This window comes from Macadamia integrifolia, chromosome 10 (genome assembly GCF_013358625.1).
Source record: "Macadamia integrifolia cultivar HAES 741 chromosome 10, SCU_Mint_v3, whole genome shotgun sequence".
Classification (NCBI taxonomy): domain Eukaryota; kingdom Viridiplantae; phylum Streptophyta; class Magnoliopsida; order Proteales; family Proteaceae; genus Macadamia; species Macadamia integrifolia.
In genome coordinates this window covers 9,715,471-9,728,536 of record NC_056566.1, presented here as the reverse complement: position 1 = coordinate 9,728,536, position 13,066 = coordinate 9,715,471, and the positions used below count along the sequence as shown (strand labels likewise).

The following is a 13,066-nucleotide window of genomic DNA, read 5'->3' as shown; positions in this document are numbered from 1 at the left end:
TTTCCTACCATGAAGAAAATTTATCCAACACATTTATAGACCCAAAGTGATAGAAAAGATTGTAATTTTGCACCATTGGCATGACTACAAATTTTTCAACAAGTGAAGTTGGCACTTGGAAGAAACATAGGAATCTTCGGGATCCACGGCAAAAACAACCTATGGTCCAAAAGCTCATGATAAGATGTGTTATCAGCAGCCAACAAATCTTCCACACCATCCACAGGTCAAAATTTCTGATCTATAAGACTAGATAGAACCTTGGATAATTCTGTACAGAATATACAAGAACAAGTAATCTGTGCAGAATATACAAGAACAAGTAATTATATTACTGGAACACATCACTGCCATTGGTCAAGTGTTCTAATCTTTCCCATCTAGTCTAACATTCAAGGTTTATGTATCCACTTATTTGCAACGGTTGCATTCTTTGGAGTGATCCTGCAATTTAAAGAAAGAAAAAAACTCCTGAATCATTAACTGAAATGTGAGCCAAACGAGTTTGTCACTATGGATGACAGAAGTACATATTGCAAGAGAAGGGAAAAAAAAATTCTGTATAAAACCATGCCTTAGTGAGCACAATGGTTGCTGCATGACATTTCATTCGAAGAGCATAATGTAATTTGGAACAGGCGCTGCTTTATTTTATTTTTATCTCTTTCTCCCACAATAACAGAATCAAAGATCTCAATGAAATTAAAACTTACCGCAAGTAGGTATTCGTCTTCCAGTTTTTTCTGACAATGACAATCATAATGCCCTAATCGAAGAAGGCGAGAGAGTTGCAATAAAAATACTCTCATGTGGTTGTATATGCTGCATTTCCAACAAGTTGACAACATGAGACAAAAAGAAAATAAATCTTTAGAAGTCCAGATATATTATTAGGGCATAAATCACCCGCCGGGGGGGGATGGGGATTTAGACAATCTGACAAAATTTAGAAATAGACCTTTGTATATTATTAACATAAAGTTGATGAAGTAGACTGTACCTTAGCCTATGGCGGTTACATGCTGTGAAGAAAGCAACAAGACCATAGATAACACTTCGAAGGGCTCGAAAGACCTGAATTTTAGTCACAAATTCAGTTTTTCAAACAAAAAGGAATAAATAGGCAAGTGATTTGATTCAAACCTTTGAGATGAGATCCTTCCAAAGACCATGCCAAACTGAGATCTCAGACGAATTAGGCTTTGACCAAGAAAATTTTGTAAGCTGAGCCAGGCTACTAGAAGAAGTCAAAAATCCTTTGAGAAAGTCATAAAGATTAGAGGACAAAAAAGCCACGTAATTGGCCACTGTGAGACTTAGCCGAATTGGAGCAAGCAATAGTTCCCAGATGGAATTAATGACTGGATAAACTGATGTAACTGGATCAAATAAACAATCAAACATTAACCTAATCAAGTACATACATAAAATACTACATTATGCAAAAAAAGTCAAGAAATTTGAAATACTTTGGTCATTTCCTATTTTAAAACTTGGAACTTATTCCCTAAAAAAAATCTATTTAAGCTCATTCTCTATCAATTTCTTCTCAACAACCAAGTGACCATGCTGGCCACCGAGAAAATCTACAGAATGGATGGCTATGGTCATCTGATTTTCTAAAATTATTGCTTAGAAGGTCCATGGTTAGTTGGCACCTTGGGAGGTCCTACCTCCCATGAATAAGCAATATATAGAAGGAGCCTAGCTTCATGTCACTGATGACTGGATATGACAAAAGCACATCGGTGATCTTTTCACTCCTTTCTCAGAGATATCAGTTGGACCACATGAGAAAGGATTGAGAAGAACACACATTGGTGAAGATGGTATTTTTGGGCAGTCAACTCTGGCTTGAATCTGAACTCATGTACCAGTTTACAGCTGGTAGACTGTCCAATAGTTTATCCAACCGGAACTCTAAATTTCTTAAAAACAAAATAATTAACCAAACTTGACAAAGATAAACGTTGGAAAATTCAATTCAAATTTACCAAAATATAAAGTTCAAAGATTTTGAATATACCTATGGTCAATATAAATGAATAAAGAAGCCCGAATGGGGACAGCAGAACCTTGACCAAATCAACGATTATGCTGTACCAGGACTGCAGCATTTCCCATACTGTAGAACACAATGGCGCTCCTATACTCCATGCCGGTGACATGAACTCAATGATCTCCATAAGTGCGTTCATCAAGGGTTTCATGAGCAGTGAGACTAGTACTCTGATTGTCCGCACCATCACAAGAAACCACTTAACGGCCTTCTCAAAGTTTTGAAGAAACAACATTGTCCCCAGATACCTAATCCTAGATATCATATCCCAGGCTTCTACCCACTTAAAGAGGGGTCCACAGAGGTGGGATAAAGTTTCCTTCAAGATGGGTATGTTCTTGTAGAGATCATAAAAGCCAATGATCACAGTTATGAGTGAAATTAAGATATAGAGAGTTCTCACCAAAGGCCGCATCCATGGGCGGTAGAACTGGCAGAATAATGGATAGGATTGTAAGAAGATAACCCATGCTGGGAGCCCCGACTCGAGCAAAGTAAGAAGTCTCAAATCAGATGTGATTATTTGCCTCAGTTTGAATGGAAGGTCTCTGTTACTGAACCGGAGCAAAAGTAAATTATCCCTGTATACTGTAGATGCAACATCAAATTCCACCTTCATTCCTGTACCTTTGTTTTCATCACTGCAATCCTCCACCTGTTGATCCTTACTAAGTCCTCCATTCAGGCTTCCTTGGTCCTCACTTGAAGCACTACAATCAGAGTTATTATCTTCTTCAACTTGACATTCGCCAACATCAAAAAATACATCATCAGAAAGAACATCAAATGAGGATGCACAATTGAAGAGTATTTGTTTAGGAGCAACAGAGAATTCCTGACAGCAACCAGAGTGGGGTTCTTCATCAAACAAGTCGTTTAGATTGCTATGGAGTGATTTCATCTCTGATGGCGTGCCTGAGAACCATAATGATATACAACTCAGGGCATGGTTGATGCTGTTGAACTCCCACTTTCTCATCGATTTCACTTCTAAAGCAAGGGATGTGTCTGTCTGCATAAACATATAATTCTCTTGAATCAAAGATTATTCTCATGTAATCTTTCAGACTCAATATCATTAACAGTAACCCCATGTGTAACTGAAAAATCACTCATGCCTCATATATTCAGGGGATTGGGGTCCACCAAGGAGATGTATACACAAGAACATGAGATGGAATAGATGGTTACAAACCTAAAATCAACCACAACTTGGTTGATCTTCAATTTGGGTATCCCAAAAGTGTATCCCCTCAATCTGTGCACTAAATGTATATTAATTACACACAGAAATACTAATTTATGAGATTCAGTGGACTTACATGAATTTTACAGAGACAGAAGCATTATGGGGTAATAATGCATGCATACCTGAAGCTCATTAAAATAGTTGATACCACGGACATCCTTCCATGCTACTTCAAACACAAAGAAACCATGCAGATTTTTACATGAATTCATCAAGTTGACCAGTGACTTCTCTGGCCACCGTGCCACATTTATGACAGAGGGCCATCTGTAGAGCATCTTCTTTTTATGTCTGGGGGACATAATGCTGCAGGCTTTGTTTGTTAAACTTCGAATTCGGTTAAGGGTCCTTGTATTTGTAAAAGGAGACATTCTGTACTGCATACAGAAAGGGAGTGAAACAAGTAGGACAGCTCAGATTGAAAAAGTGTTACATCTCTGGGAGAAGAGGTATCAATAATTACCTTCGTGACAATTATATGCCATATGCGTGTTGATCTTGAGTGCTTGCTCATAACCCATGGCTGGTTATCAACTAAAATGAGAAACTTGTGACTACTGGGGGCAAAATATAAAAATGCCCGTGAAATATAAGACTGTATATCCCTGCAAAAAATGTGATGAAATGCATTAAACATAGAAATTATCCATTAGGGAGGTAACAGCATACTCTGAGTGCTTTCATATATACCTACATGCATAGACACAAGGGAATGCTCACAAAAACTACATTCCTATAAATTAAAAATCTCCAGAATGCGGTAATATTCATCAGGATTAGTAAACATTGCATGGAGGTTTGATATTAACCACAAAGTAAGAGTCAGGTGTACTCCAACTCAAGCCCTTCTTAAATAATTAGCTAGTGTGCTCCACAAAGAGATCCGAACAATTAGGCTCAACAGACCTTATTAACTTACCTTTCTTAATCGCATTGTGGTTTGGGGTTGTAGAGGAAAAGGTAAGGAAAAAATATGATTTCTATAAATTTATGAACATCATTTCTATCATTATCAAATGTAGTTAGTTGACATAGATTTTAGATTGTTAGTTTATGAAAGACTGCAACGAATTGGAAGTTTTAGCCTTAGAAAGCTTACACATTAGCTTAAATAGGATATTTGAGGAAGAAAGTTCTAATTAAGTCGTAAATACAAATAGTTCGTGGTTTATTCAAGCTTAATAAGGATGTGCCTCACAGTAATTGAAACTTCTTGATTTGGAACTCTCTTTCAACCTATGTTTATAATTAGATTTTTTTTTTTTTTTTCATTGTTATTGATGCAGAGAGTTAGTTTGTTGGGAGAAAAGATTGAAACCTTCTTTCCACGGCTACCATATAAAAAATTACGGAGGCCATCAAAAGTTCAACAATAAGGAGTTTGTCCACAGTTAGACACTGAACGATTCAAAATGGGCAAAAAATTCTGGCTTTCTTCTTTCTCAGATATTTGCTAGCTTTATTTTCGCCAAATTTTCACTAGTGGGCCTATACTGCAAAGACTGATTAAATTATGAATGGATACCTACTTTCCCTATTGATAACTTAATATAAAAATGTCCATACATTATGTAAACTTCGCTCTGATTTCAACTTAAAACAAAACAGTAATCAAATTCAAGATTATACAATTCTTACCCAATTTGCAAACTTGTCAGGGGATAGAGGTCAGGCAGAGTCTCCATTGCGTTTAATTCGCTAATCAAGGCCATCTACTGTCTCCTATCCACCAAAAAAGTCCCAACAACAACAACAACATATGGTGTGGAAATATAACCCTAGGGAAAAGAAATAAGGCAAGTAAGTAAACCTAAGTTTCAAAAAACAAAAGAAAGAGAAAATAATTAGAAATTAAAAATAAATGAACACTTCTTCTATTCACCCACTAATCAACAGACAATCAAGTGTCCAAAAAAATTAAAATCATGTGAAAAAATTAATTACCCAAATTATACAAATCCAGATCACAAATAATGCATGGACTAAAAGTGAATGTCTTAACAACTACACATATAAAAGGTCATAAGATTCATGAGCTTCAGATTGAAAGGTAAGAAGACGAAGAAGAACATGAAGAGAAAGGACTGATGTAGACTTCTGTGGCAAACTAAGACTATGGAGAAAAACCCCAAGTCTTTCCTTCAATAGGGTTGATAGAAATCAAGATTTCCAAAAACAAAGAACCCTAGATTCCAAAACCCAGAAAAAAAATTTCCAGAAATCTCAGTTTTCCAGAGTGGAAAGAAGCTGCAATGGATGGTTGAATTAAACAAACCCAACGAGAGAAAGACAATGGGGAAAAAAAAACAGAAAAGAAGAGACAGACCTGTGCAGCCTCTCCATACCAGAATTGAAGGAAGAGGAAGATAGAGATTGTCTACAACATTCTAGATTCACCATTGGAAGCTAAGCGAGGTAATAGGGAAATACAACGGAAGTCCAGTTGAAAATGGAATCTACGCAACGGATATCCCAACGAATTGGCGCGTAAAATAGAAACAATCACTCACCGGTGACCATCTCTAACTTTCCGCTCTATATCTCTATGGGGTCAATGGGTCGGTTTGGTCCAGTTTAGGTGGGGATGAATCGGTTTTGGTCTGTTACTGGGCCAACTGAATACCAAACCATTAAGAAAGTCCATGGTTTTCGTCATTTTGGTTTCAGTCCGGTTTTTTGTTGGTACTTTACTATTGTGTTTGTGTTTGGTCTGTTCTAGGTTTTTATTGGGTTCAGCTGGATTTCTAGTTATAGAAAGGATAAAGTAAAGAATGATCATATTAAAGCTGATTTTTTTGTTATTCTGATTTATGATAAGTTCTGATAAAGCCATTTGAGGTGATATGGTCATGTTCAACAAAGGCCTGGGGACGTGCGAATAAAGAGGAGTAATCTAATTCATATTGTATAAGCTAAAAGAGCTAATATGGCCATGAGTTAGAGTTGATTCTGTTGTTGCTTCGATTCATGATAAATTTCGAAAAAACCATTTGAGATGGTATGGTCATGTTCAACAAAGGCCTGGGGACGCACGAGTAAGGAGGAGCAATCTAATTCATGATTTGAAGAAGCTAAAAGAGCTAGAGACAAACCTAAATTGAATAAGTGGTATGGAAGGTTGTCTATAATTAAGGTCTTGTCCCAAATATGACTTCGAATAAATCTTATATGAGGAGAAGAATCCATGTAACCGACACCATTTAGGTGAGACTTCACTGATTTGTTGTGTTTGTGTGTCTTCCCCTTTTACTTCTACATTTCCTTTTACCTCATTAAGTTCGCATAAGATCTACTGAGTTGTTGTTGTTATTGTTTTGTTGTTGGTCAATGGTACATTTATTCAATTTGATTTGGTTTTAATTTTTATCAGTTCTATAAAAGCCAATCCAAACCAAACCACTAAGGGTATGGTTCACTTTGGTCCGATTTGAACTAGTTGTCCTTGGTTGGTTCAACTGGTTTGAACTGAATATTGAAACCCTTAATTACATTAAGGGTGCCAATCAGTTTGATTCAAGATACAACGACTATAACAACTAAGCCATATCCCCAACTGAATCAGTTTGATTTTTATGTGATTCTTTAGTCGGTTCCCTATTCGGTTTGATCTTTGGTCTAGATATTAACTACCTATTCATCGATTCTTAGAATATTAGAACCAAATTTAGATTTGAATATAATCTCAATTATGAGTTCTGTGGTTTTGGGCAATGAGGACAAATGGGTTTTTATATTTGATTTATTCTGATCAAGTTTTATGAAGTATTAGACCCAAGATGATCTTCATCTTTGATAAAACTTGATCAAAGTAAATCAAATTTAAAAAGACCATTTGGTTGATGAGGTGCAGTCAGTAGTGTTACGAGGTTTGTTCAGGTGAACCCAATAAAAGAAGAGCTGAGAAGAGATGCTCTTAGTAGGCTTAGATTTCGTTTGTTGTAAAGTTTGACTTTTTTATGGGTCAATGTGCAGTCTTTTTGTATGCATCTTGGGATGCCTAGGCGTTGATCTTGTATATTTTCTTTTTTGTTCTTTAATATGTTTTTTATGATCATTCTAACAGAACCAAATAAAGGTCGGAACATTTAAGAAGCTTGTGTATTGTCGTATACACCTAGCCGGTGCATTCCCACAGAAGATTTGTTTAAAAACTCTTCTAATTCAAATTATTTTTGGGGGAAAGAATGATATGTGCTCAGTGTCCACTGCATCTAGCATGAGAGTCAATGAAGGGATGTACATGAGCATCAACTAGAGGTATTTTTTGGGTTACAAAGGTGCGGAGTCATTTCGAGAGGGGGGTGGAGAGAGAGACATTTTCCATTCCACAGCATAACGAAGAACTTTCAGCTCTGGTCAAGGATCCAATTAAATGTTGCACAGACAGTTTTGTGTGTGCAAATTACTCTGTCTCAAGTTCTAAACTAAAGGGCTAACTTAAATGAATCAGAACAGAAAACAGAACAAATTTATATAGAGTTGGTGAGAGAATTCTAGACAGTAAGCAAAGAGTGAAAATTCTTTCTTTATTGAATTTTTAGGGACAAGGTTGCATAAGGCCAAATCTAGCTATTTCGGACTAAATTGAGTGAAGTTATCAAAAAAAAAACTGAAATATTGAACGTATTCATAAATTACCATGTATGAAACCTTTCACCAAATAAAATGGATCCGGATCCTCTCCATAGAGCCCATGGACTATAGAGTGATCCCACGGCTAAGAGGATCCGGGCACACGTCTCGAGATCACCCCAACTGTGAGATCACTCTATGGTCCATGGGCTCTATGGAGATGAATCATACACCAAGGACTATGAAAAGACGCCCCTATTCCCTGAAATTAAGGCATTGTTTTCAAGTGTAAAGAACGCAAACGGTTAGCATTTTTTCTCCCTTATTTTAATTAAAAATTATTGTTTAAAATACATATTTAGCTCAGATTACTATTACAAGTTTAGAGTTAGGGTATTGGATTAATATTACAAGTTTCTAGGGTATAGGCTGATTAATATTAATTGTTTAGGGTTTAGGATTTTGGTCCCACAAAAAAATGGCCTCCCCCTACAATCTACATGTGATGCCAATTACTTATGGGAATTGCATGGCAATGGCGAATGCGTAGGGAAAACTACTGAGCAGTTATTGGTCACACCATCCTTGCATGCTTTAGCCTCCTTAAAATGACACCTCCTCATCATCATCCATTGCAAAGATGAAATCACTGTTCCAAAAAAAAAAAAAATAGACAAATTAACACACAGTTACTTCTCTCTCAATGGAAGCATCTCTGCTTTCTCTCTTTACTTTGGTCCTGCTAGTTGGTGGTGGTGTTCTTACTGCTGGACAAACAGGTCCCAGCTTTGATCAAAACTATTACATTACATTTGGAAATGATCATATTCGCTCTATACGCCAAGGAAGAGAACTCCGGCTTGCTATGGACAGATCAACTGGTTTATATCTTATTGATTTCATTCTCTCTCTCTCTCTCTCTCTCTCTCTCTCTCTCTCTCTCTCTCTCTCTCTCTCGCTCTCTCTCTCTCTCTCTCCTACTTCAAATTTACTTGCCAGGCTTCAATGGTTAAATTATCATAAAAGAAATATTGATACTTTAATTTTTAAGGTTTAAGTATGCTCTCAGTTTCATATTTTACTCTTGGTGCAACATATAGGCTCAGGAATAGCATCCAAATTGACTTACAGCTCTGGCTTCTTTCAAATGGAATTAAAGCTTCCTGCTGGAAACTCAGCAGGAGTTGTTACAGCTTTCTACGTAAGGAGCCCTTTCTTCTTCTCTTTTTTTTTTTTTTGGGGGGGGGGGGAGGGGGGTGCGGAGGTGATCCATACATGGTCTGAAAGAATATAGCTTTCTTTATTGATTTTTTACGGTTTTTTTTCTCCGTCTTGTACCCAATGAAGTATATTATTTGTCACATGGCTATACATGTGATGGAGAATCATGAAGCATCCATCTCTTTAGTATAAATATTTCAAGAGTTTGGATCCGCTGCACATACGGTCATCTAGAATTACATGTGAGGATCCAACATCTGTCCCACTTCCTTCCATTAAAGGATGAAGAGGGGTATAAGTAGAAGCAAAAGGGACAAGTATTGGATCCTCACATGTGCGTCCACGTGAGCGTACGTGCATACGTGTCGTGGATCCAAATTCTAATTTCAACTTAAAATGAATAGAGCAAGTAATTAAAGTTACAAAAGATGTCATTTTGCATTTGATACTCATCTCCATTTGATGGCATTTTAGTAATTTAACTAAAACTTTGAATCTAAGTTTGAGAAAGAAAATTTCCTTATTATTTTGGACTAGAATTTGGCCATTGAGATTATGTAAGGTCCTCTATAACGTGGATTAACTCATATACTGCCAAGTGGCACATAGTGAAACATTATACTTCACTAGGCGTAGTGTAGTCTAGAAGGACCCTATTTTAATTGATATTCGTTCAAATTATTATTATTATTATTATTATTATTTTGAATTATTGACAGCTCAGATCGCAATCCAACAATGCTCATGATGAGCTCGACTTCGAGTTCTTGGGTAACTTACCAGGGCTGCCATATACTCTTCAAACAAATGTCTTTACAAGTGGTGTAGGAAATAGAGAGCAAAGAATCCAACTTTGGTTCGATCCTACGGCTGCTTACCATACTTACAGAATCCTCTGGAACCCACATCAAGTAGTGTGAGTTTTCTCTCTCTTTTGTTGGGCTCACATGAAAGACAAAAGTAATAATCCCACATCAAATGTGAATAGTCTGATGTGTAGACTTATAGGTGCTTGGGCATCCTCTCCTAAATGACCAATCTTTAAGAATGAATTCTACCTAAACTCCTCTCTCTCTCTCTCTCTCTCTCTCTCACTTGCTATGTTTTGTGTTTTAGATTCTTTGTGGACAACATTCCCATAAGGGTTTACATGAACAAGGTAAATATAGGAGTTGGGTACCCATATCAACCAATGCAAATATTGACAAGCCTATGGGATGGAGAGAGTTGGGCAACAGATGGAGGAAGAATAAAGACTGATTGGAGTCAAGCTCCATTCAGAGCTTACTTACGCAGTTTTGAGATTAATGGATGCCCTTCTAAAAACTCCAACACTGATGATCAGCAATGTTATACTAGTAAGTATTGGTGGAATGAAAAGCAATATTGGAAGCTTAACCATGCCCAACAAATCGAATATGAAGCTATAAAGAAGTACCACATGACTTACGACTACTGTTCTGACAGAAGCAGAACTCCAAAGCCTCCTCCTGAATGCCCTCAGTGATAATTATTGTAACAACTTCTGGTCTTAATTTCCTTATTTCAGTGTTTTAATTTGGCTTCAAACACTATATTGTCAGCAATTTAATCCCTAGCTATTCAGGTACTTATTATGTAACTTTGTTGAACTTAATAAGGGACCAAATAATTAATCAGTATTGAAAAATTCCTGTTTATGATTCAATGTCCTGTCAGGTTTTAAGAACTGTGAATTAATTGTATGAGAGTACTCCATTATCTAAGCCAAGGAAATAGCTGCTGGTAACCAAAGGTGTGAAAATTGTCTACAGCCACTGCATCAGGTAGTTGGGAGCCCCCAACTACTCCCTGGGGCGTATGCCTAGATGCTCTCAGCCACCGGATGCTCACTACACCTCACCGGTCACCACATACAATTTGAACCCCCAAAAAGTAGTCATATGTTTTGAGACTTTTCTCCCCACCTCACCCCCCCCCCCCAATGGATAGGATTCCTCTCCGTAGAGCCCAGGGAACATAGAGTCATCCCACGGCTAAGGTGACCTAGGGATGCTTGCCCGGATCCTCTTAACCATGGGATGGCTCGCTGTTCCCAAGGCTCTATGGAGAGAAGTCAAATCCATCCCCAACCCCCAACAAAAAAATACTCATGAATTTCAAAAAACTTTCACTTTTGCATTGAGAAAGAAAATTTGAGTTGATTCCTTCTAGGTAGCACATTCTTCTTTTCACTAGAAAATCATGTATATTAATTATGAAAGAGAAAAAAGAACGAATATATATAGTACATCAAAAAGAGGAAGAGCAGAACAGCCTAGGCCTCTCACTGGAAGAGAAAGGAATGCACAAGCTCCACCTTCGGCATTGCCATCAGCAGAGCAAGACATGCACAAACTCAACCACCCAAAACAAGCTTAAAGAAACATCCTAGAGAAATCTAGAACGAGGACGACCAGAGGCATCCATTGCTAAATCCATCTTCACCATCGCCGACCAAGTTGTAACTGGCAAAGAGATTTCAAACTGAGCTGCTGATTTTGACAAAAAAATCCGCAACTGAGTTTGCTTCACGATAACAGTGAGTTATTTTCCACTCCACCTCTTCCAAGAAGGGCTTACAATTTAACCATCTTTGACGAGCTATCCACGGAGGTTTCCTCTTGAAAAAAAAGAGTAAAAATGCAACTGAGTCACACTCATCCATAACGCGCCAAGAACTCTGCCTCAAAATTAGATTTAATGCCTAGGAAATTTCTGAAATTAGCAACCACCTCTGCCTTTTCATTCCTGAGCACACCACCTGCTCCAGATTTCCCTGGATTACCAATTGAGCATCCGTCCATATTTAGCTTTAACCAGCCTGCCTGAGGAGGACACCAAAAAATTGCAAAAATTTCTCGAGCTCTTCCCCTCAACCCTGAAAAACCCAATCCTCTAGCACTCAATAGGTCCAAAATTGAGATGGGCGATCCTGCGTGAATCAGAGATTGAGAACTTATTTCGTTTTTCAGAGAGCCAAAACACTGCTCAATTGAATTTATAGTATCATCATACATTCGGCCATTCCTCTCCAGCCAAATAAAATAACGAATCAGAATGAAACCCTTCAGCCAAACCCCCTTGAAAGAAATCTTCTTCGTCTGAGCCTTACACCAAGCAGTTAACCTGTCAACCCCATCAAATTTTGGCCAATTTAACCGAAAACAACCACAGAATTTCTACCACAAGGAAATCGCAAAGGAACACTCATAAAAAGAATGAATTCTTGGATTCCTCAGCTCGATCACACAGAACACACCGCGAAGGTACTACAACCCCTCATTTTTTAACATTATCATCCATAAGCAATTTATTATTCATCATTCTCCAGCCAAAAACAGATTGATTAGGTTGGAGTTGAGCTTTTCAAGTCAAGGAAAACCACCCCACCTTATAAGACTCCCGTCTCACCATTTCCCAAGCTGATTTAATGGTAAACACTCCAGAAGAGGTTAGCCCCCAGTGACATGAATCCTCCAAGTCTGATATTACAATATTTTTTGCCTATGCAAAAATATTATTAATAAAAACCGACTCCACCAGGGTAATGTTCCACTCACCTTGAGAAATAAAATCTGAGACCTTAACTTGCATCGAACCAAAGGTCTTCAATAGAATTGCTTCCCAACCAGCAATCCCTCCAAAAATTAATCTTCCGGCGAAAAATTAATCTTCCGGCCATTTCCAAGAGTCCACTGCTCATGAGACTCCACCCATCGCCAAACCTTCTTAAGACCTGGCCGTATCAATGAGAATATGTGGCCTGATTTCAATGACCCATCTGGCTTTAGAAAACGAGCACGAAAGAAATTATTCATTAAGGAAATGCTTTATCTGCCATGTTAATTTAAACAGGCAAAGTTCACATCACGCAACCTAATACCTAATCCGCCCTCCCTAAAAGGTTTACAAACATCTTCCCACTTCACCACTATCTTCTTCGC

General features: G+C 37.7%; 2 protein-coding genes across 3 annotated transcripts; one reads left to right on the top strand and one right to left on the bottom strand.

The window, feature by feature from the left end:
• Positions 1–226: 226 nt before the first annotated feature.
• LOC122091048 lies at positions 227–5,805 on the bottom strand. Of its 2 annotated transcripts, none has more exons than XM_042660860.1 (9): positions 5,635–5,805; positions 4,947–5,086; positions 3,772–3,913; positions 3,431–3,685; positions 2,027–3,071; positions 1,144–1,379; positions 1,001–1,074; positions 714–822; positions 227–444 (listed from the first exon to the last, which is right to left on the bottom strand). In XM_042660860.1, the coding sequence occupies exons 2-9, from the start codon at positions 5,018–5,020 to the stop codon at positions 412–414; spliced, it is 1,968 nt and encodes a 655-aa protein (XP_042516794.1). In that variant the 5' UTR covers positions 5,021–5,086; positions 5,635–5,805; the 3' UTR covers positions 227–411. The 2 variants fall into 2 exon arrangements, with proteins under 2 accessions (XP_042516794.1, XP_042516795.1); XM_042660861.1 differs by having other exon boundaries at positions 3,431–3,680.
• Positions 5,806–8,504: 2,699 nt separating this feature from the next.
• On the top strand, positions 8,505–10,770 carry LOC122092084 (xyloglucan endotransglucosylase/hydrolase protein 2-like). The gene is made up of 4 exons (XM_042662398.1): positions 8,505–8,761; positions 8,981–9,081; positions 9,821–10,017; positions 10,218–10,770. The coding sequence occupies exons 1-4, from the start codon at positions 8,584–8,586 to the stop codon at positions 10,606–10,608; spliced, it is 867 nt and encodes a 288-aa protein (XP_042518332.1). The 5' UTR covers positions 8,505–8,583; the 3' UTR covers positions 10,609–10,770.
• The last annotated feature ends 2,296 nt before the right edge of the window (positions 10,771–13,066 follow it).

Bases quoted from the DNA above. Each gene is read 5' to 3' on its own strand.
- LOC122092084 (XM_042662398.1), top strand. From the start codon at position 8,584: ATGGAAGCATCTCTGCTTTCTCTCTTTACTTTGGTCCTGCTAGTTGGT. The intron at 8,762-8,980 runs GTTTATATCTTA...TGCAACATATAG, and splicing joins TGCTATGGACAGATCAACTG to GCTCAGGAATAGCATCCAAA. The intron at 9,082-9,820 runs GTAAGGAGCCCT...AATTATTGACAG, and splicing joins GAGTTGTTACAGCTTTCTAC to CTCAGATCGCAATCCAACAA.
- LOC122091048 (XM_042660860.1), bottom strand. From the start codon at position 5,020: ATGGCCTTGATTAGCGAATTAAACGCAATGGAGACTCTGCCTGACCTC. The intron at 3,686-3,771 runs GTAATTATTGAT...TTCTGTATGCAG, and splicing joins GGCATATAATTGTCACGAAG to TACAGAATGTCTCCTTTTAC. The intron at 823-1,000 runs GTACAGTCTACT...TTGGAAATGCAG, and splicing joins TGTAACCGCCATAGGCTAAG to CATATACAACCACATGAGAG.